The 22596-nt window shown below is 45.0% G+C and overlaps 1 protein-coding gene across 1 annotated transcript in view; it reads right to left on the reverse strand.

Moving 5' to 3' along the window:
- Nucleotides 1–22235, reverse strand: part of LOC135218786 (histone acetyltransferase Tip60-like) — a 179095-nt gene extending 156860 nt beyond the window's left edge. The window contains exon 1 of the mRNA XM_064255236.1: nt 22118–22235. Coding sequence (XP_064111306.1) covers nt 22118–22235 — 118 coding nt within the window. The remainder of the gene's footprint in view (nt 1–22117) is intronic.
- Nucleotides 22236–22596: the final 361 nt, after the last annotated feature.

A 22596-nucleotide genomic window follows, 5' to 3' on the forward strand; every position in this document is an offset into this window, starting at 1 on the left:
GAAACGCAGGAAACATGTCCTGCCAGGAAGCTAGGAAAGCTACTATACGGCACGAGCCGAATAAGTTGCTGTCATCTTCAATCTGGGGAGCTGACCTCTTTCCTGAAGCTGCTGTGAACGAAGTACATCATGAAGCGACCAGGCTCAACCAGAGCCTTAGGGTCCGCTGGGGTCTTTCTAGCAAAAGGAAGCCAGAAAGCACCCCCTCTAGCTCTAAGAAGCTGAAGAAAACTAGAAAGTACCCGGCCTTCCAAGCACAGCAACAGCAACAATTCGTCCAGGCAGTCCCGGTTCCACAACCCGTGCAACCGGCGACCTCCAAGGGCCAAAACCAGCCCATCCTCCTGTTGATGCCACAAAACCAGCCCTCGACCTCCTACGCTGTTTCCCTAGCTTTCAATCCTGTATTCGAAAGCCAGGCATTCCAAGCCATCAATAGGTTTGGAAGGGGAAGCAGGGCTAGGGGTGCATTTCGCCAGAGGGGTGGCGGAAGGGCAACCAACAGAGGCAAACTCTTCCGTGGAGGACGCGGAGCACGTCCTGCACAGTCCCAGTGTGCACCCTCAGGTAGGAGGGAGGCTGTTTCTCTTCCGTCACAGGTGGGGATTCAGCAGTTGGGCACAGAGTATCGTGTCCAAAGGGCTGGGATGGAGTTGGATCAAAGGTCCTCCTCCATCCAAAACATTCCTTCAACTACCAACAGAGGAATTGACAGAGTATGCGCAAGAGCTCCTTCGGAAAGGGGTATCAAGAGTCAAACATTTAAAGTTTCAAGGATGCTTGTTCAGCGTGCCAAAGAAAGGCTCAACAAAACGAAGAATAATCCTAGACTTATCCCGTCTAAACTTATTCATTCATTGCGACAAGTTCAAAATGCTGACTATCTCGCAGGTGCGGACCTTACTTCCCCGTGGGGCCGTCACCACCTCTATCGATCTTACAGACGCATACTATCATATCCCAGTCGCGAGACACTCCCACCCATATCTAGGCTTCAGGTTGGGAGACCAGGCATTCTCTTTCAAAGTGATGCCCTTCGTGCTGAATGTAGCCCCCAGGGTCTTCACGAAAATAGCGGAAGTAGTGGTCCAACAGCTGAGATCACAAGGGATAATGGTAGTAGCCTACCTCGACGATTGGCTCATTTGGGCAGCAACTGTCGAGGAATGCCTCAAAGCCACAGACAAAGTAATTCAACTTCTGGCACATCTAGGGTTCCAAATAAACAAGACCAAGTCCAGGCTTACGCCGGAGTCTCGTTTTCAGTGGCTCGGCATTCAGTGGGACCGGAACTCCCACACTCTGTCAATTCCATTGGTCAAAAGGAAAGAAATAGCCAAGTCAATAAGGCAATTCCTCAAATGCAAACAAACGTCAAGGAGAAACCAGGAAAGGATCCTAGGTTCCCTCCAATTTGCGTCAGTCACAGACGTTCTGTTGAAAGCAAAACTGAAGGATATAAATCGAGTTTGGCGCTCAAGAGCAAATGTCAAATCTCGAGACAAGTTGTCAGTAATCCCGCCGATTCTTCGCAAACGTCTCCGTCCCTGGGCGGAGGCCAAGAACCTGTCCAAATCAGTTCCTCTCCAGTTCCCTCTTCCGGCGTTGGTTATCCATACGGACGCCTCTCTAAGCGGGTGGGGAGGATACTCCAATTCAAGAAGGCTCAAGGCAGTATTTCTCACTCTGAAGAGACTTCTACCAGCCAAGAATTCCCATATAAAGCTGGTTTTGGACAGCGCAGTAGTAGTACACTGCATCAACAGGGGAGGATCCAAGTCAAAACATGTGAACCATGTTATGATAGCCATTTTCTCTCTAGCAACCAAGTACAAATGGCATCTATCCTCCACCCATCTGGCGGGAGTAAGGAATGTGATATCAGACGCCCTGTCCTGATCAGTTCCTCTAGAATCTGAGTTGTCCCTAGACAAGCACTCTTTCCAGTGGATATGCCAAAAGGTCCCAGGTCTCCAAGTAGACCTTTTCGCATCTCAAGTGAACCACAAGCTTCCTTGCTATGTAGCCCCCAACCTGGACCCTCTGGCTTATGCCATAGATGCCATGTCCATAGATTGGAATCAGTGGAGGAAGATTTACATCTTTCCTCCAGTGAATCTCCTATTGAAAGTTCTGAGCAAACTCAGGACGTTCAAGGGACAAGTAGCTATAGTAGCCCCGGATTGGCCCAAGAGCAACTGGTATCCTCTCCTCCTAGAATTGGGTCTCCGACCTCGACGGATTCCCAATCCCAGGCTATCTCAGTCAGTACAAATGAGGACTGTGTTCGCTTCCTCAGGAATTCTCAAAACCCTAACTTTATGGACTTCATGAAGTTTGCAGCTAAGAGAAATGCAAATATCGATCCCCAGAATATTCTTTTCTTAGAATCGGATAAGAGGGAATCAACTTTACGTCAGTATGATGCTGCTGTAAAGAAATTGGCAAATTTCCTGAAGGAAACAAACACTCGAACCATGACAGTTAATCTAGCTATATCCTTTTTCAGATTCCTGTTTGAAAAAGGTTTAGCAGCTAATACTATTACCACTAATAAGTCAGCTTTAAAGAAAATCTTCCAGTTTGGCTTTAAGATAGACTTAACAGACTCCTACTTTACGTCTATCCTTAAAGCCTGTGCTAGGCTCAGACCTTCAGAAAGGCCTAGTTCGGTTTCATGGTTCTTGAATGACGTTCTCAAACTGGCTTCAGATACTGACAACGTTTCATGTACTTATCTAATGTTATTGAGGAAAACATTATTCTTGCTAAGCTTGGCCTCAGGAGCCAGAATATCAGAACTGTCGGCCCTTTCCAGAGATGCTGGACATGTAGAATTCCTCCCCTCAGGAGAAGTCTTACTATCTCCAGATCGTAGTTTTCTGGCAAAGAATGAGAACCCCTTAATGAGATGGGCCCCTTGGAAGGTCCTCCCTCTTCCACAAGAACCTTCTCTTTGTCCGGTGACGACCTTAAGAGCCTATCTGTCCAAGACATCTTCTAGATCCTCAGGCCCCCTCTTTATGAGGGAAAAAGGTGGTACTATTTCAATAAAAGGGATTAGGCAACAAATCCTATACTTTATCAAACAAGCTAATCCTGATTCATTCCCTAAAGCCCATGACATCAGGGCAGTAGCCACCTCTATTAATTATTTCCAGCATATGAATTTCGATGACTTAAAGAAGTACACGGGCTGGAAATCGCCGAAAGTTTTTAAACATCACTATTTAAAGTCCTTGGAATCTCTTAAATTTCTGGCAGTGGCAGCGGGAAACATAGTTTCCCCTGACACTGCCCAGTAGTTGTAGTCGAAGATCCAGATCTCCTTTCTACCTGCCTCACTAACAATGCACCTAACCTTACCGTCATGCTCATTTGGGTTCTTCAGCCTTAGCTGCCTAAAAGGCTACCTATGGTGATGTGCCCCTTATTTTTTTGCTAGGGGCACTCACAGCTGTAAATATTGATTACTGACTGTAACTAATCGGTGTTGTTTCCCTTATTTTTATGCTAGGGAAGCACACCAAGATGAATTTATGATATTTAACATGAGTCTTAAAAATTTAAGAATTTAGTGAGTGTTCCTCCCTTGTTTGTGCTAATGAACCTCACTTGTATATATTTGCATAAATCTAGTTCTAAGTTATCATAAGTTAGTTTAAGTCTAATTTTAAGTCCAATTATATGTTAAAATGGATTCAGTAGGTTAAGTTAACATTAATTATGATAACTTGTAAGTTTTCAACTAGATTATATTCATTTCTTTATTTTCTTCGTTTTATTGAGACCCTTTTTTGTGTTTATCTGTTATTCCAATCTTGTGCTAATTCTCTGGTACTATTTTACGAAGCGACACGAACTGAGCCCAGAAAAGTGATTTTGACGAAGGAAAAATCTATTTCTGGGCAAGGGTTCATGTCGCCCAGTGAAATCCCCCCTATTTTCCCATCCTTGCACCCAAGATTGGCCTCTAACTTCAAGGATGGCCACCAGGGGCGCTGCGGTCGGCGTGGTAGGTAGTGTAGTAGTAGTTGCCGTGGCGCTGGCCGTGTATCAGCTCTCAGGAGGGGGATTTTGATGAAGGAGAATTCTAAATGGCAAGAGGTTCGTGGTAGTGGTCTCACTCGCCCCAGCTCCATACCGACACCCTCTTTTTATTTAGGGTGAGCGAGTCAGCTACTCTGACATCCCCCTATTTTTATTTTTTCTCTGGTAATGTTAGTATCATTTACCTAGAAATAATGAACTTAAGGGATTATTTCACTGGGCGACACGAACCCTTGCCCAGAAATAGATTTTTCCTTCGTCAAAATCCCTTTTTTGCTTTACATTTTGCCAATAGAATTGCTATTTGATCATTGCATAACATGTTCCTATTCATCATCACACCAAGGTCTTTAACTGCTTCCTTATTTTGTGATTGTCTCATTATTAGGTCCCCTATATGCATATAGCTTGCCTTCTCTGTCTCCATAATTTACTGATTCAAATTTATCAGAGTTAAATACCATCCTATTTACCTCTGCCCAATCATATACTTTGTTAAGGTCTCTTTGTAGCACGTTCCTATCTTCCTAAAAATGTTCATACTTGGTTTTTTTAAATAGTTTTATCACAAAAAGTACATTTTATGGTGAAATTGATTTTTAAAAAAACCAGGAATTTGTGCATATTTCTCATAGAAAAATACCGCGAATATGCGAATTTTCCGCGAATAATGTGGGGAAACGTTCCCGAGAGAAATTCGCGAATGTGTGAGTCAGCGAATCCGGAGAACGCAAATACGAGGGGCCCACTGTATATGATCAAGAAGGAAAGTGTGAATGCTAGGATTGCGAGGACAATTGAGGATTTGAGTGAGTTTGATTTTAGCTTAGAATATGTGCCGGGGAGTAAAAATGTGATTGCTGATATGATGTCTAGGATGCATGGTAAGGATTGTGGTGTTGTGAAAAGTGACTGGGATCCGAATATGGTACCTGAGGGGTTGGTTGTAAAAGAGAGGTTTAAAGGGAATGACAGAGTGTGTAAATGTTTGTTTTCGGCATTGAAAGACTTGGAAGGTAAGGGTCTGGTTGAAGAGGTACCCGGTAGTGTGAATGAGTTGCGAGTGAAGTTCATGAGTGGTGTAGAAGGAAGTGGCTTATGCGGAGGAACAAGGTGGGGAAGGAGAAATGTTGCATGAATTGTTGTCAGCAGTAGCTGAGTTGTTTGGAATAAAAGTGCTGTTGTATTTTGGATGGGACAGACCGGTTGAGTATCGAGGAAGGGTGAGTACAGGTTACGAACATGGGGTTTTGATGATTCAGTGCGGGGAACATGGTTGTAATTGGTTGGTTACAAAAAGGGACTGTGAAGGGGATCAGAGTCAGAATTGTGGAAATGGGGAATTAACTGAGGATGAATGTGATGAGGAAGAGTGTGATGTGGATGACCAGGTGGACGTGGTAGTGAATGTGTGTTATGCATGGGACTCGAGGGAAAATGGTGATGTTTGTCAGAGTAAAGGATAGTGAGTACTGTAGTTTGGTTGGCACAGGGGCACAAGTTTCCTTGGTGAGTGGGTCGGTGGTGAGTGAACTTGAGAGATGTGATTGGGAAGTGAAAAGGCAGTCTACAAGTGTAAGAATACATGGGTTAGGACAAGGAAGTGTTTTAGTATGGGAAGAGGTACGGTTAAGGGTTAGGTTGGGAGATCTTGAAGTAATGTATCACTTTATAGTTTTAGGAGAAAATGATATGCCATCTTGCTTTTTAATAGGATAGATTTTTTGAGGATCCAAAATATAGACGTAGATATAGGAGACGGAATTCTTACAAAGGGGGGCAGACAAGTAGCTAGGATTCAAGATGGTAATGTATTTGTAGCAAACTTTGTGGGTATGATTGATATTGCTAGGAGTGAGAATGATCTGTTGAGTGAGGAAGAGATTGAGGAAATGCAAAATAAGTGCCTGGAGATAAGTGTGTTGCGACAATGTGTTTTGGGAGGAGTGCGTGTGGAAGACTGGCCATATGAGTTGGATGTATATAAGAGGGTTGCTAAACAGTTTGTGCTGTGCAAAAACATAGTGTACTTTTTGCATCAGGAAGGGGTGTATGACAGGGAAAGTTTTATGTGCCGGTGTTTTCTGTTGAGTCAGCTGTGAGTATGTGTTTGTTGGTGCATGATCGGTTTGGGCATATGGGGAAAAATAAGTTGTGGGAATGCATGAGACAGAGATTGTATGCCCCTGGGTTGAATAAGATTTGTGTGGATGTGGCTGTCAAGTGTGAAGACTGTCAGAGGGGAAAGTAATCAGTGTGTGCATGCAAGTCCACCTGTGTTGCGATTGTAGATGAAAGAGCCGTTTGAAATGCTTGTGATTGATTGTGTTTCTTTGCCTAGGACTGTGAGAGGACACGTGGGGATGATTGTGATGGTGGATCACATGAGTAAATTTGCCTATGTGGTTCCCATCAAAGAAAAGAGGAGTGAAATTGTTGCACGAATGGTGGGTCAAGTGATGTTGCCCATGTGTGTGTGTAAGCCGGCAAAAATGTTGAGTGATAATGGACCTGAATTTGTGGGAAGGGATTTTGAAGAAATGTTGAAGGAATGGGTGGGTATTGTGCATGTGTATGCCCAGTGCGAATGGGTTGGTTGAACGGACTGTTAGGACGATGACTGAGATTTTGCGAATGATGAGTAAGGGCGACAAGGATTGGGATAGGGATATGCATGTAGGACGTGCAGTTTGGGTATGTAACGCCAAACTGCAGAAGAGTATAGGTATGTCTCCTTGTAAATATGTGTTGAATTTTGAAAGGATTGTCAGACCACAGTTGGGTCTGTCAGAAGGTGATCGGGATTTGTGGAAGAAAGCAAGTGAAAAGTTTGAGAGTTTTGAGATTCGGGATAAGGTGTTGAAAGAGGTGGTGGAGATGGGAAGAATGAATGTGAATAAAGTAAGGGAGAAATTTGAAGGGCCTCTTGAGATTTTGGAAGTGGGACCAAGCGGATTGAGTTATGTTTTGGGGAAATTGCGAGTAGGTGGGGGAATGGATGAGGTTAGGGCACACCATAACCAGCTCCATAAGTGGAGGGAAGTACCAAAGGATGTTCAGGAGAATGCGATGAGTGGAGTGGTTGAGTGGGTGAATAAGTATGAGCCGACTGTCGGTGAACAATGGGTCTGGGAGATCGACAGTTGGTGTTGGTTGAGTATGGAAGAAAACAGAAGAGTGTGGAGAGAGGAAGTGGAAGGAAAAAGCGTGAACGGCATGGTAAGGAGGTTGGTGGTAGGGTGCAAACGGTTGATAAAGCGTGTGCTACGGATGACTTTGGGGGAATGAATGATACTTGTAGTGTATGTGGGTTTGAGTTGACAGGCGACAAATAAGACTTCAGTGAGAAGGAAAATGAGTAGTAAGGAGGTAGTTGATAAGATGGATAAGTCTTTGCGGGAGATTGACAGAAGTATGGATGAACTGAGTGGTTTGGTGGTCGAAATAGGGGAGATGTTGGAACCAGAGTTAGATGACAACGGTGAAGTAGTGAATGGAATTTGGGAGGATGGTAGTGAGGTAGATAATGGGAGTTAGAATGGAAGTGGTTTGGCAGAAGTGAATGGCGATGTAACTGAAAGAGTGTATGATGGTCCTCAAACAAGATCCAGGGAGCCTGCATCTGAGCATCCTTGGGTGTTGCGAAAGGCAATTTAGTGTGAATGTTGTGAGTGTAAGGAGCCGTTGTCAAATGTAATGGGGGAGGTAATATGGAGGAGTAATGATAGTAGTTTATATTTGACAACGTCTCCAAAGGTTGTGTGAGAGAGAGAGAGAGAGATTAGTGGAAGAATGAATGGGAGTGGTTAAATGGCGGTCGGAAGCATGTCTGTTGTGGCGCTCTGTAGTATGTCAGTGGAAGTCTGTTACGAGAGTCGTAACTCGTAAACAGTGAGGCGTCTAGTAAATTCACAGAGTTGGTTTGGCAGCATTTATCCGTCCGTTGGTTGGTTGTTAGTTGATTTTGTGGTATATTTGATTGATTTTGGTGTTGTAAAGTTGTTGTGCGTGTGTCTGTCTGGTTGTGGTGAAGTTGAAGAGGTTTGTGGTGCATTTTCGGTGTCTGTGAGTGGTGGTTGGGGATGTGTTGGTGTTGGCGGGTTGTGCTTGAGTAAGTCGTGTGGTTGTTGTGTTCTTTCGGGCTGTTGGTGTTCTTCATCTGCAGTTGTTTGTCGGGTTGTTGAGTTGTTGTGGGTTTGTGGGTCTCAGTTGGTTGGTGTGGGGTTGGTATCGGCGGTGGATGTGTCACGGCTAGCCTATAGCCTATCCAGCGGACAGCACAGCCTAGCCTATCTGGGGCCAGAGTGGATACTTGTTTGTGTTTTTTTTGTGTTCTGTATGTAGGTATGGGTCAATTGTCCTGCTGTATTTTGTAGTTAAAGAGGAAAGTGTGATGAGGGTGGGTTTGGTAGCGACAGATTAAGTTTATGTGGGGGAGATTTGCTGCTTGCTCTTAAGTTTGTGATCCCGTATATGCCCAGTGCGAATGGGTTGGCTGAAAGGACTGTTAAGATGGTGACTGAGATTTTGCGAATGATGAGTAAGGGCGACAAGAATTGGGATATGTATGTAGGACGTGCAGTTTGGGTATGTAACGCCACACTGCAGAAGAGTATAGGTATGTCTCCTTGTAAATATGTGTTGAATTTTGAAAGGATTGTCAGACCACAGTTGGGTCTGTCAGAAGGTGATTGGGATTTGTGGAAGAAAGCGAGTGAAATGTTTGAGAGTTTTAAGATTCGGGATAAGGTGTTGAAAGAGGTGGTGGAGATGGGAAGAATGAATGTGAATAAAGTAAGGGAGAAATTTGAAGGGCCTTTTGAGATTTTGGAAGTGGGACCAAGCGGATTGAGTTATGTTTTGGGGAAATTGCGAGTAAGTGGGGGAATGGATGAGGTTAGGGCACACCATAACCAGCTCCGTGAGTGGAGGTAAGTACCACAGTATGTTTGGGAGAATGCGATGAGAGAGTGGTTGAGGGTGAATAAGTATGAGCTGACTGTCGGTGAACAAATGGGTCTGGGAGATCGACAGTTGGTGTTGGTTGAGTATGGAAGAAAACAGAAGAGTGTGGAGAGAGGAAGTGGAAGGGAGATACATGAACTGCATGATAGAGGGATTAGTGATAGGGTGCAAACGGTTGATAAAGCGTGTGCTACGGATGACTTTGGGGGAATGAATGATACTTGTAGTGTATGTGGGTTTGAGTTGACAGGGACAAATAAGACTTCAGTGAGAAGGAAACTGAGTAGTGAGGGGTAGTTTGATAGGATGATAAGTCTTTGCGGGAATTTGACAGAAGTATAGATGAACTGAGTGGTTTGGTGGCTGAAATAGGGGAGATGTTGGAACCAGAGTTAGAAGACATCGGTGAAGTAGTGAATGGAATTTGGGAGGATGGTAGAGAGGGAGATAATGGGAGTTTAAATGAAAGTGGTTTGGAAGAAGTGAATGGCAATGTAACTGAAAGAGTGTATGATGGTCCTCAAACAAGATCCAGGGGACCTGCATCTGAGTGCCCTTGGGTGTTGCGAAAGGCAATTTAGTGTGAATGTTGTGAGTGTAAGGAGACGTTGTCAAATGTAATGGGGGAGGTAATAGGGAGGAGTAATGATGGTAGTTTATATTTGACAACGTCTCCAAAGGTTGTGAGAGAGAGAGGAGAGAGAGAGGAGAGGAGATAGAGAAGAGAAGAGAGAGGAGAGAGAGAGGAGATGAGAGCGAGAGAGAGAGAGAGAGAGGGAGATTGGTGGAGAAGAGAGGAGATTGGTGAATGAATGGGAGTGGTCAAATGGCGGTCGGAAGCATGTCTGTTGTGGCGCTCTGTAGTACAGTAGTACCTCGAGATACGAAATTAATCCGTTCCGAGGCGCCTTTCGTATCATGAGGTTTTCATATCTTGGACCACATTTTACATGTAAAATGGCTAATCCATTTCAAGCCCTCCAAAAACACCCCAGTAAATTTCATAATAAAGCTAAATTGACCTATAAACAATGAAATACTACAACAATTTGGACCATTCAATACCTAAATTAATTTTTAAAAATGCAAAATATAACCTGTAAATAAAGTGTATATTAGTGTACATGGTAACAAGAAATATACTGTAAGTAAAATGTGGAAGCTTACCTTACGAGTGAGGCTATCTCCGAAAGTGGCGGCAGAGGAGGAGGACAAACGGCAGATAACGTACGTACACTTAACTTTACGAAAACACATAAAAAATTTAAGGAAAACTATAAAACTAAAATTTACGAAACACATTAACAAACCTGTAACACTTAACTTTAACTTTACGAAAAGCTAAAAATTAAATTTTTTTCTTTCTTTTTTTGATTTTTAACTTTTTTTTAACTTTAACATAGGCTTTATTTATTTTTTTTTTTTTTTACAGAATTTCAACTTCATCACCACTTTTAACGTTCTGTTTATCACTTGGTTCTTCCTGTTTGCTTTCAACTTTCTATTTTTTATCACTTGGTTCTTCCTTTTTGCTTACTCCTGCTAATCCTGAAGGCCTCTTTAAAAAATAACGATCCAAGGAAGATTGGTTCTGCCTACTTTTCACAATGTTCCTGAAACGACTCAGGCAAACGTCATCGAACTGCCCAAGCATACGACCTCTGTGAGCCTTTTCGGGGTATCTTTTTTTGATAAACGATTGCACTTTATGAAAAGCGACTAGAACATCCTTAATTTATGCCATTGTCATAGGTCGTCGTCCTCCTCCTCGCCGCTGCTAGAGAACTCTCTTGAACGACGTTACGTTGCATGCCTCCACTCCTTCAGGTCATCCGTCGTAAGCTCCTCGAGAAGGTCGTTGATGTCGTCCTCATCGACGACCAGCCCCAAGGACTTGCCGACGTGCAAACAATCTCGTCAAGATCTGGTTCCAAAAGAGTTTCGTGATCGCCAACTGTTTCAGACTCTGCAGCACCAGGTTCCCCCACGTAGAATCCCTCAAGTCTCGGGCGGATATGGCATCAGGCCAGAGTTTCCTCCACGAGGAATTCAAGGTTCGCCTCAAAACCTCCTGCCAAGCTTGGTCAATGAGTCGGATACAAATGACAATGTCGAAATGCTCCTTCCAAAACTGACGCAAAGTGAGGTTTTTGTGGTATCGGTGATGTCGAAAACATCTCTTGAAAAGATGTTTCTTATACAGCTTCTTAAAGTTCGACTATCACTTGCTGGTCCATGGGTTGGAGGAGAGGGGTGGTGTTGGCGGAAGAAAAAGAATCTTAACGAAGGAATACTCCGCTAGGATATCTTCCTCGAGGCAGGAAGGGTGGGGAGGGGCATTGTCCAACACCAGCAGACATTTCAGGGGAAGCGCTTCTCTTCCAAAAATTTCTTCAGTCGGGCCGAAACACAGATTTACCCCCTCGGTGAACAAAAGCCTCGTTACCCAGGCTTTTGCATTAGCCCTCCACATCACTGGAAGCTTCTCCTTCCGCACTTTGTGGGCCTTGAAGGCTCGAGGAGTCTCGGAATGATACACCAGTAGGGGCCCTCACCTTGCAATCCCCACTGGCGTTTGAACAAAGTGCGAGCGTAAGCCTGTCTTTCATAGGCTTATGCCCTTGGTACCTTCTTCTCTTCCTCCGTGATGTACGTCCGACCAAGGAATTTTTTTTCCCAAAAAGGGAAAAAGGCCATCCTCATCACAGTTGAAAACCTGCTGAGAACTGTAGCCTTCCTGGTCATCATCTCGTCGAAAGTTTTCTTAAATGCTTCGGCCGCTTTCGTGTCCGAGCTGGCAGCCTCCCCATGACGCACCACCGAATGGATGCCAGTCCGTTTACAGAATTTCTCGACCCAGCATGCGAAGCCTTGAACTCTGGGGTTGGCGTTGAAGTCCCCTTCTCCTCCGTTGTCTTCCACCTGCGCAATCAAATCGCCAAAATTGCGCTGGCCTTGTGGGCGATTGCTGTCTCCGTTACTGTATCGCCAGCGATTTCTTTGTCTTTTATCCAGACGAGGAGCAGTTGTTCCATCTCGTCGTGCACGTGGGTCCTCTTGCTGGACAAAATAGTGATGCCCTTCGACGGTGTAGCTGCTTTGATGGCATCCTTCTGTTTAAGGATGGTGCCTACTGTCGACGGATTCCTTTGCGATCACACTCAATCGCATACCAGCTTCGTACTTCTTGATGATCTCCATCTTTGTCTCCAAAGAGAGCATGCGCTTCTTTCCATGAATTTCAACTTTCTTGGGACCCATGACTACGTTATCTTGTACGTAATTTACTTATAAGTTAGACAATAAAGTTTTCGCACAACACGATAATAGTACTGCAATGAAATCACTAACAAATTTACGTTACTAAACAAAATCGTTGGACCGAACGAATGCCGTGTGCGTACGATAAAGATTTTGTTGGTACAAAGGCCGATATTCGGTACGCCACCACATACGTATAAGATGCATGATGGGAGGGATGCTGTCCAATAGAAGAGAAGGATCTCATGGTGGTGACTAGCATCAGGAACCAATGGGAGAGCAGGAGGATGGTGGCGAGTCCACTAGTACTAAGATGGCGGCGTGCGGCGCGAGTTTCAAAATTGTTATCCGGGCGAATCTCAGACTTTCAGAAACCTTTCGTAACTTGAAAACTTTTCGTATGGAGAGCTGTTAAATTTTTCGCATTGGTTTTCGTATCTCCAGTTTTTCGTAAGTTGAGCCTTTCGTATCTCGAGGTACCACTGTATGTCAGTGGAAGTCAGTTACGAGAGTCGTAAGCAGTGAGGCGTCTGGTGAAAGTCAGAGTTTGGTTTTGGACAGCAGTTATCCTTTGGTGGTTTAGTTGTTTTTGGTGTTAATTTTGATAGATTTTGGGGTTGTGAAGTTGTTTGTTGCGTGTTGTCTGTCTGGTTGTGGTTGAAGTTGAAGAGGTTTGGTGGTGCATTTTCGGTGTCTGTGAGTGATGGTTGGGGCAGTGTTGGTTTTGGCGGGTTGTTGTGCTGGGGGAAGTCGTGTGGTTGTCGTGTTCTTTCAGGCTGTTGGTGTTCGTCTGCAGTGATTTGTCGGGTTATTGAGTTGTTGAGGGTTTGTGGGTCTCGGTGGTTGGTTTGTGTTTTGGTTGTCGGCAGTGATTGTGTGTCGGCTAGCCTATAGCCTACAGCCGGCGGACAGCACAGCCTAGGCCTGAGTATCAGAAGCCAGAGGTGAGTACCTGTTTGTGTTTTTTTGTTCTGTATGTAGGTATGGGTCAAATGTCTTGTTGTATTTTCTGGGCTCAGCTCGTGTCGCTGCGCGAAATATCCTTTAATCTATTATTTCTAGGGTAAATGTACTAACACATACCAGAGAATAAATAAAATAAAGAAAAGGTCAGTATAACTGACTCGCTCACCCTCCAGGAGGGGTGTCGGTATGAACACTAGGCGAGTGAGACCACTACCACGAGCCAAAATGCCAATAGAAATCTCCCACTACAAAAACCCTCAAGAGGGGAGCCGACCCACAGAGTGAGCAGCTCGTACTACTACTACTCCATCCCATGCTGCCGACTGCTGCGCCTCTGGTGGCCATCCTTTTCAGTTAGCGCACACGAGGTCACACGTGATATTTTTCTCTCTGTGTTTTTTGTGCCCTTTCATTGAGTTATCTATAATGGAGCGTGCAGCTATCGCAGCAGCTAAGTTAGTAGGGTCACGCAGTATTTATGGTTAGTTGGTTTTTTCCGGCCCTGAGACAGTATTTGCCGTTTTTTTTAGGTATAAATACGAACTCTGGGTCGGAAGCATGGCAGCATGGTTCTGCCTCGTGGTGGGTTCGTTCTCGGTCTCCCATACCTAGAACATCCCCTTATTTTATGTTCGCTCTATATTTAATTATCCGCTTTACTTATTGGGTGCTGACTGCTACTCAGGTTTGTCATGCATGCATGTCTTTTACCTTATGTAGGCTTCTTCTATCCAGACCCTAGTCCCGGCTCTTAGTATCGGCCTCTGACTAGCTTTGAGTGGTAGACTTGCCTTCGGGTTAGTCGTACACTCCTGGATTTTTTCTCCTGCTATATTGCTTTCTTTCTTTCATTTTTATTTATTTATACTATGTATTTTGTTATAGTTAGGTTAGTTAGGCGTCTGGCTTAGCCTAGGTCCTGGCTCATTGAGCCTATACTACCGCTCATCAGTTCGGTTGCTTCCCTATAGCATCTCTCTGATCAGTTGGTTTTGGCCCAGTGGGCCTATATGCTACCGCTTTTCAGTTCAGTTGCTTCCCGATAGCATCTCTCGATCAGTTGGTTTGTCCTAGGCTTAGTTGTCTTATTTGGTCTTACCGCCTCGTGGTCACTACGTGATCACGAGACAGCCAGACGCCTGCCCAGTCACCCTTCCCCCCCCTCCCGCTCTTCCATAGAGTCGGGCGGGGGTGGGTCGGTCTGCCCATGCTCGCTCCTCATACCCGAGCCTGCCTCCCTCTCTCCCCTCAGGCGGAGGGGCTAGGGAGTCGGGGACAGACCCAGACTGGTCTCGACCTCTCCGGCTTCTCGGTCCGGCCGGGTGGTACGTAGTGGGGGGTACTGGCCTTTTTTTTCCCCCCCTCCCCCCGCCGTTGCTACCTTGTCGCTCCGTGCTAGCTCGAGCCTGTATGTTTTCTCGCCCTTTCCCACCTTACTAGGGCTCCTTTCCTGACCGGAGTCCTGGTATCCAGTGGAAAGATGTTAGTCCACCCAGTAGAGTGGACCGGAACATACAGTGGGTCACTGCTAACCTTACCGTATTGCTGAGTTACTACACTCCGCTACGCACTGGACTTGGTCCGGTTCGTTTGTGTTTTAGGTTTAAGTGTTTTAGATTAACTATAAGTTTATCTTAAGTACCTTAAACCATCCCCCCTCCCTTACATGTCTTACCGGATCTCTCCGGGATTATAGCCTATTCAGGCGATGCAGGGAGGGGTTATGCCCAAATTTTTTCCGAGCTCCGGCATGCAACGGAGTTCTTCTGTCCTTTAGTCTGTAAGTGATACTCTTTAAGATACTCATGTGTCTTCCCACTTACAGGCCACCAAACTGTGAGCATCCGGGATTGCGCCGCCACACTTCAGGACCCATGTGGACACGAAGTTTGCCGGACCCATGCTCCATGCGCGACTCCGCCACGGGACATCCAGGTCTGGTACCATGAGACGTGTACCATATGTTACGATCTGGTGAGCCAGCTTTTGGACGGGGTAAGTATTCCATCTCCAGTAGCTGCTCCGCTTCTATTTTAGTGCTTAAGTTTTCATCATTCACTTTAACTTAAGCATCTAGTTTAAGTTATACTTTAAGTTTTAGTTTTAAGTGATTCTTAAATCTAATCTACGCCCTCTCTTCCAGGCGCCGGCAGTGAGGGATACCGCACTGGCTACCCTGCGGGCCTGGGTCGGCGGTTTTTGGGAAGAACGCCGCCAAGGGTATGCCCTAGGGGGGGGGCTACATCCTGGAGAAACGGTTGGCAGTATTAATCTTCCCGGAGGCAAGGCGACAGGATACGTCGACCCAGTAGAGGCGGCCCCCTACTATCGCCTTCATCCAACAACAGCTGGCTGCCTCATTAACTGATCAAGACCAGGATATCTCCACGGTACGTCGCGACTCTAGATATTAATGTTGAACCTATGGTAGGTGTAGAACGACCTGTTGGTCGAGGTAGGTAAGGTGGACACCCAAGGGTCACCCTTGGGCGTAACTGTTTCTTCTACTCCTGCAACCTCTCCATCCTTCCAAGGCTTTACGGGTGATGAATTATATTCTCCTCCTGACGCTTCGGTTAGACCTAAGGTCAAGGGTAAAGTGATGACCTTGACTAAGACGTCATCGTCGTCTAAGAAGACGACCTCGGCTTCATCCTCCTCCCGTAAGTCTCCGGCTGGGAATCCCGGAGCAGACAGGTCTAAAGCTTCTAGCTCCGGCTCTAAGTCCTCGAGGAGTAAATCCTCCAGAGAGAGATCTCGCACTCCGGCAGAGTCACCAGTTCCGCTACCCTTGGTTCCGATTCAGAGCCACCCCTCCACCTCCGCAGCAGCTCCGGCTCTGGACTCCAATGCTGGCCTGTTGCAACAGGTGGGCGACTGGTTGGGTCCCCTAAAGAGTAGCATGGAACAAATGATCTCTCGTTTGTTGGATAGGATTACTTCCCAAGACTCCATTATAGCCGGGCTGAGAGAAGCTCCTCTAGCCTCTCCTCCACTTTCCAATACAAGTGGAACTCAGCTTCCTCCGTATGACTCACTACCTCCGTTCTCTATGAACAACCCATGGAGAGTAGCGTCATACGCCCCTTCCAGGACGGTCTCATCTCTATACCGGAATTTGGGACTCGAAGAATAGAGGACTTCGAAGTTCTACCGGAAGACCTCCAGCCTCCGTTCATAGGCTACGCAAGGCTCACACCTTCAGCCATGGTTCGGGACGATAGGGTACCAAAGGAGACAGTCCTCTATTCACGAGACCAGGCTCAGAGAGAATGGCTCAGGTGTTTAGAGGACATGGATTGTTCTAATACCAAGATACAACCTTTTAAGAGTCCCTTTACCATTTTCACAATGGATGAGAGTACCCCGCTCCCGTTCCTGACCAAGATCGCGAGGTCGACCATCCCAGCGGCCCAGAAGGGGGAACCCATACCTCAGTTGAAGGAAGCAGATCCCACATCTCCGTTACTCCCTCAGTTGGAGAATTGTGGAAGACTTGCCGAACACCTTCTCAGCTGGCAAACTCAAACCGGACTGTGCTATGGAGCAGTTTGGTGAAAAGCTACCCAGGCTCCCAGATAGCCTTATTCAGGCTGAATTTGACGCGAAATCGCGACTAGCCAGATCAATTAACTCTATGGCTATGACCGAGGTAGCAACCATGGCCTATGGATCAGAACCGATTTTTAAGCTTATGACCAAATCCCTGACTCAAACGGTACAGTCAGATATGTTTGAGTTTGCCACTGCTAGAACGAATTGTAGGAAGCATGTCCTACAAGAGGCAACCATTCGGCATGAGCCGAATAGGTTACTCTCGTCTAACATCTGGGAGCAGATCTCTTCCCAGAAGCTATGGTAAAGGAAGTCCAGTCCAGAGGCTACGAGGTTGAACAGAGCCTTAAGGACCGTTGGGGCCTTACGGCTAAGAGGAGGCAAGACCTAACACCTAAAGGTAAGGGACAGAGGAAACCCAGGCGTTTCCAACCTTACCAGAAAAAGCAACCACGCTTTCCTCAGCAAGTTCCAGCGGTGCCATTAGTGCAGGCAGCCCAACCTTCCACTTCTAAAGGTCAATCACAGCCAATTTATGTGATATCCCCTCAGCCTCAGCCCTCCACCTCTTAACGCCATCTCTCCAGCTTACAATCAAGCCTTCGAGAGTCAAGCTTCACAGAAGTATGACCGCTCGGGTAAGGGAGGCAGAGGTAAGCGTTCCTTTCGTGGGGAGGAGAGGAATCGGGGAGGCCCCTTTAATAGGGGAAAGCACTTCAGGGAGGCCGGGGCGGTTACCAGAACCAATGAAGAACTTCAGGTAGGAGGGAGGCTGTTTCACTTTCGCCACCGGTGGAACTTCAGCGAATGGGCTCAGAGCATAGTGTCAAAAGGTCTGGGTTGGAGCTGGTTGACGAACCCACCTCCAGCCAGACCTTTCCGTCAATTCCTTCCAAAGAATTGACAGAGTACGCGGAGGACCTCCTTCAGAAAGGAGCTATAGCGAGAGTCAAGAGATTAAAATTTCAAGGTCGCTTGTTCAGCGTGCCAAAAAGAAAGGCTCACAAAAAAGAAGGGTAATCTTAGACTTGTCCCGCTTAAACTTAGCCATCCGCTGCGACAAGTTCAGATGCTCACGATCTCACAGGTGCGGACCTTACTTCCCCGTGGGGCCGTCACCACCTCTATCGATCTTACAGACGCCTACTATCATATCCCTATTGCAAGACACTTCCGTCCGTATCCCCTGGGTTTCAAGATAGGAGACCAGACATTCTCCTTCAAGGTAGTTCCCTTCGGACTCAACGTGGCACCCAGGGTGTTCACGAAGCTAGCGGAAGTGGTAGTGCAACAACTCAGGTCACAAGGGATTATGGTAGTAGCGTATCTCGACGATTGGTTGATCTGGGCTCCAACAGTCGAGGAGCAACAGAGCTACACTGAAAGTGATTCAGTTTTCCTGGAATATTCTAGGCTTCAAAGATAAACAGGACCAAATCAAGACTCACTCCAGAGTCAAACTTTCAGTGGCTGGGCATTCAATGGAATCTATCCTCCCACACTCTGTCGATTCCATCAACCAAGAGGAAAGAAATAGCGAAGTCAGTCAAGCAATTTCTAAGTCACAAACTAGCGTCAAGGAGAGCTCAGGAAAGGATCCTGGGTTCTCTCCAGTTTGCATCAGTGACGAACGTCTTAATGAAAGCCAAACTGAAAGACCTAACCAGAATCTGGCGCTCACGAGCAAATGTCAGGTCCAGGGACAAACTATCCTCAGTCCCTCTGATTCTAAAGAATCGACTTCGGCCGTGGGCGAAAGTCAAGAATTTGTCAGTGTCAGTACCCCTTCAGTTTCCTCCACCAGGGATCACCATCCACACAGACGCGTCCTTAAGCGGTTGGGGAGGGTATTCCCAGGTCAAAAGGTTCAAGGGACTTGGTCACCTCAGTTCCGTCAGTTCCATATAAACGTACTGGAGGCAATGGCAGTGTTCTTGACTCTAAAAAGGTTGCGCCCACCAAAGTACTCCCACATAAAGCTAGTCCTGGACAGCGCAGTGGTAGTACACTGTATAAACAGAGGAGGCTCCAAGTCACGTCATCTAAATCATGTCATGATAGCCATCTTCTCCCTGGCAGACAAGTTCAGTTGGCATCTTTCCTCCACTCACATAGCTGGAGTGAGAAACGTCATAGCAGACGCCCTATCCCGATCAGTGCCCCTAGAGTCGGAATGGTCACTGGACAACAGTTCGTTCCAATGGATCCTTCAAAGAGTCCCAGGGCTACAGGTGGATCTCTTCGCATCTCAAGCGAACCACAAACTACCGTGTTTATGTAGCCCCCAACCTGGACCCTCTGGCCTATGCCACGGACGCCCTGGCTCTAGACTGGAACAATGGAAGAAGATTTATCTCTTCCCTCCAGTGAATCTTCTCATGAAAGTATTAAACAAACTCAGGACATTCAAGGGTCAAAGTGGCTCTAGTAGCCCCAGACTGGCCGAAGAGCAACTGGGTATCCTCTAATTTTGGAGCTGGGCCTTCGTCCTCTTCGGGTCCCTCCCCCAGTCCCCAGGCTCTCCCAGTCAGTACAAACTAAGACTGTGTTCGCTTCCTCAGGATTCTCAAAACCCTAACTTTATGGATTTCATGAAGTTTGCGGCAAAAGAGATGCGAATATTGACCCTCAGAATATTCTCTTCTTGGAATCCGATATAAAAGGGATTCACTTTGAGACAGTATGATGCTGCTGTCAAAAGTTAGCAATCTTCCTGAGAGAATCAGATATTAGAATCATGACAGTTAATTCAGCTATATCCTTTTTCAGATCCTTATTTGAAAAAGGTTTAGCAGCTAGCACGATTACGACAAACAGTCAGCCTTGAAAAAGATATTTCAATTTGGATTCAACATAGACTTGACGGATTCCTACTTCTCGTCTATTCCTAAGGCATGTGCTAGACTTAGACCTTCTGTAAGGCCTACGTCAGTTTCATGGTTCTTAAACGATGTTCTAAAACTGGCTTCAGAAACCGATAATGACACTGCTCGTTTATAATGCTTTTAAGAAAAACCCTATTTTTATTAAGCTTAGCTTCAGGAGCAAGAATTTCAGAACTGTCGGCTTTATCCAGGGATCCGGATCATATTCAATTCCTTCCCACAGGGGAAGTCCTACTTTCTCCGGAACGTAGCTTTTTAGCAAAGAATGAAGATCCTTTGATGAGGTGGGAACCTTGGAAGGTACTACCCCTTCCACAAGATGTATCCCTTTGCCCAGTTTCAACCTTACGAGCCTTTCTGTCCAGGACCTCCTCATCCTCATCGGGTCCCCTTTTTAAGAGGGAAAAAGGTGGAACTTTATCCATTAAAGGCATCAGGCAACAAATCCTGTACTTTATTAAGCAAGCCAATCCTGACTCTTTCCCGAAAGCACATGATGTCAGGGCAGTAGCCACCTCAATTAATTATTTTCAACATATGAACTTCGATGAGTTGAAAAAGTATACCGGATGGAAATCGCCGACAGTGTTCAAACGTCACTACCTTAAGTCCTTGGAAGCTCTGAAATTTCCAGCAGTAGCAGCGGGTAACATAGTTTCCCTGACTCTAGCTAATCTGTAGTAGAAGATTCAGTCCTCCTTTCTACCTGCCTCACCCAACAGTTCGTCTATTCCTGCCTTGTTCATTTGCATTCACCTTGTGTCTTAGCTGCTTTTATGATGGTGTAGTGGGTGCCCCTTATTGTTTTGCTAGGGACACTCACAGATGATTATAAACATTGATCTCATGGATGTTACCCCCTTATTTTTATGCTAGGGGATACATCGTATTATAATGGTTACGGGTTTTGTATATTAAGTCATATACATTCCTTTATATATTATCATTGTTGATTGTTTTGTTTATCTGATTATATTAATTGCTATTATATTTTTGATACATGCCTTTACACAGATATCATTTTTGATACATGTAAGCCATTTTGACCTGTATATATGTAAAATTACCTTATGTTAAGAAACATGATTAGAATTAAGCGTAATTTAAGCATATTTCTAATTTTATATCACTGTGTATATGTATCTTTTTAGCAATTATATTCCTTTATATTTATTTTTATCTTTTATTTGAGACCTATTCTGATTTATTTTTATTGCTTTTTCTTACTTTTATTTACAATCTTGTGCTATTTCTCTGGTACGATTTCGCGCAGCGACACGAGCTGAGCCCAGAAAAGGGATTTTATTTTGACGTAAGGAAAAATCTATTTTCTGGGCGATTGGCTCGTGTCGCCGCCTCAGCGAAATCCCACCCTACCCATCCCTTCGCCCAAGATTGTCTGCTAACTTCAGGATGGCCACCAGAGGCGCAGCAGTCGGCAGCATGGGATGGAGTAGTAGTAGTACGAGCTGCTCACTCTGTGGGTCGGCTCCCCTCTTGGAGGGTTTTTGTAGTGGGAGATTTCTATTGGCATTTTGGCTCGTGGTAGTGGTCTCACTCGCCTAGTGTTCATACCGACACCCTCCTGGAGGGTGAGCGAGTCAGTTATACTGACCTTTTTCTTTATTTTATTTATTCTCTGGTATGTGTTAGTACATTTACCCTAGAAATAATAGATTAAAGGATATTTCGCTGGCGACACGAGCCAATCGCCCAGAAATAGATTTTTCCTTACGTCAAAATCCCTTTTCTAGTGTAAAGAGGAAAGTGTGATTGAGGGTGGGTTTGGTAGCCAGACAGATTAAGTTTATGTGGGGGAGATTTGCTGCTTGCTCTTAAGCTTGTTATCCCGCCACACTGCTATCTGGCAGATCATCAAACTCTTATTCCTAACCACTTCCTGTCATGGTGTTAGAAGAATCTTTTTCTGTCTTTTCCTACTCTTATCTGCGTCTCCCATCTGCTTATACTTTAAATAAACATGCATTATTAAATCTGACCAAACAATACACTGATCCAAAAGATTGTTAAAGGAATACTAATCCTTGTTCCTACATTTAACATGAGCTAATTGTCAAATCAGGGTTTCTGTCAGATCATTCCCTGTATCTTGTGATAGACAGTCCTGATGCTGAAGATCAATATCAAAGAGCTTTCAAGTTGATTTTATCAGTCTAAATCAGTCAATATGGCATTTTGACTATGAAAATTTTTTAACATACTATTCACTTCAAAGTAAGCGAGCAAAATGAAGAATTGTATGTTTCACACCTGTAGGTGAGAGGACGAACATATCCAAATGGAATTTTCCCAGTGATAACCACCACTTGACTAGTTGAAGCAGCTATAAATATGGAGAGTAATTGTTCGTATTTTACATGAAAATACCAAATTAAACAATCAATAATGACAGTGCAACAAAAATTCTTACTTACAATCAATGTAATGGACATAGAAGAGCTTCCTTGTCTCCAATTCTTTGACGCTAATAATCTCAGCCAGTGCTGTAAAAAAAAAAGAAAAAAAAAAATTTAGACAAAAATACATTAACATTACTTATACATATGCACTATTAGTATAATTGAAATAAAAAAATTCATCCACCACATATCTATAAAAGAGGCAGCAATCTCACACTGGTCATGAATGCTTAGAAAAAAGCATTCAAGAACTTGCCCTGTTTGAAAAAAGCAAGAATTCTAACCCTCTTACGCCGATTGGACATATTAAACGTTGAGATAAATTGTCTCCCGAGTGCCGATTGGACGTATTAAATGTCGAAATAAATTGTCTCCCGGGTGCCGATTGGACGTATTAAATGTCGAGATAAATTGTCTCCCAGGTGCCGATTGGACGTATTAAACGTCGACATAAAAAAGTTTTTTTTAAAAATTTGCAGAAAAATACTTTTAGG

This window comes from Macrobrachium nipponense, chromosome 1, assembly GCF_015104395.2.
Source record: "Macrobrachium nipponense isolate FS-2020 chromosome 1, ASM1510439v2, whole genome shotgun sequence".
Classification (NCBI taxonomy): Eukaryota; Metazoa; Arthropoda; class Malacostraca; order Decapoda; family Palaemonidae; genus Macrobrachium; species Macrobrachium nipponense.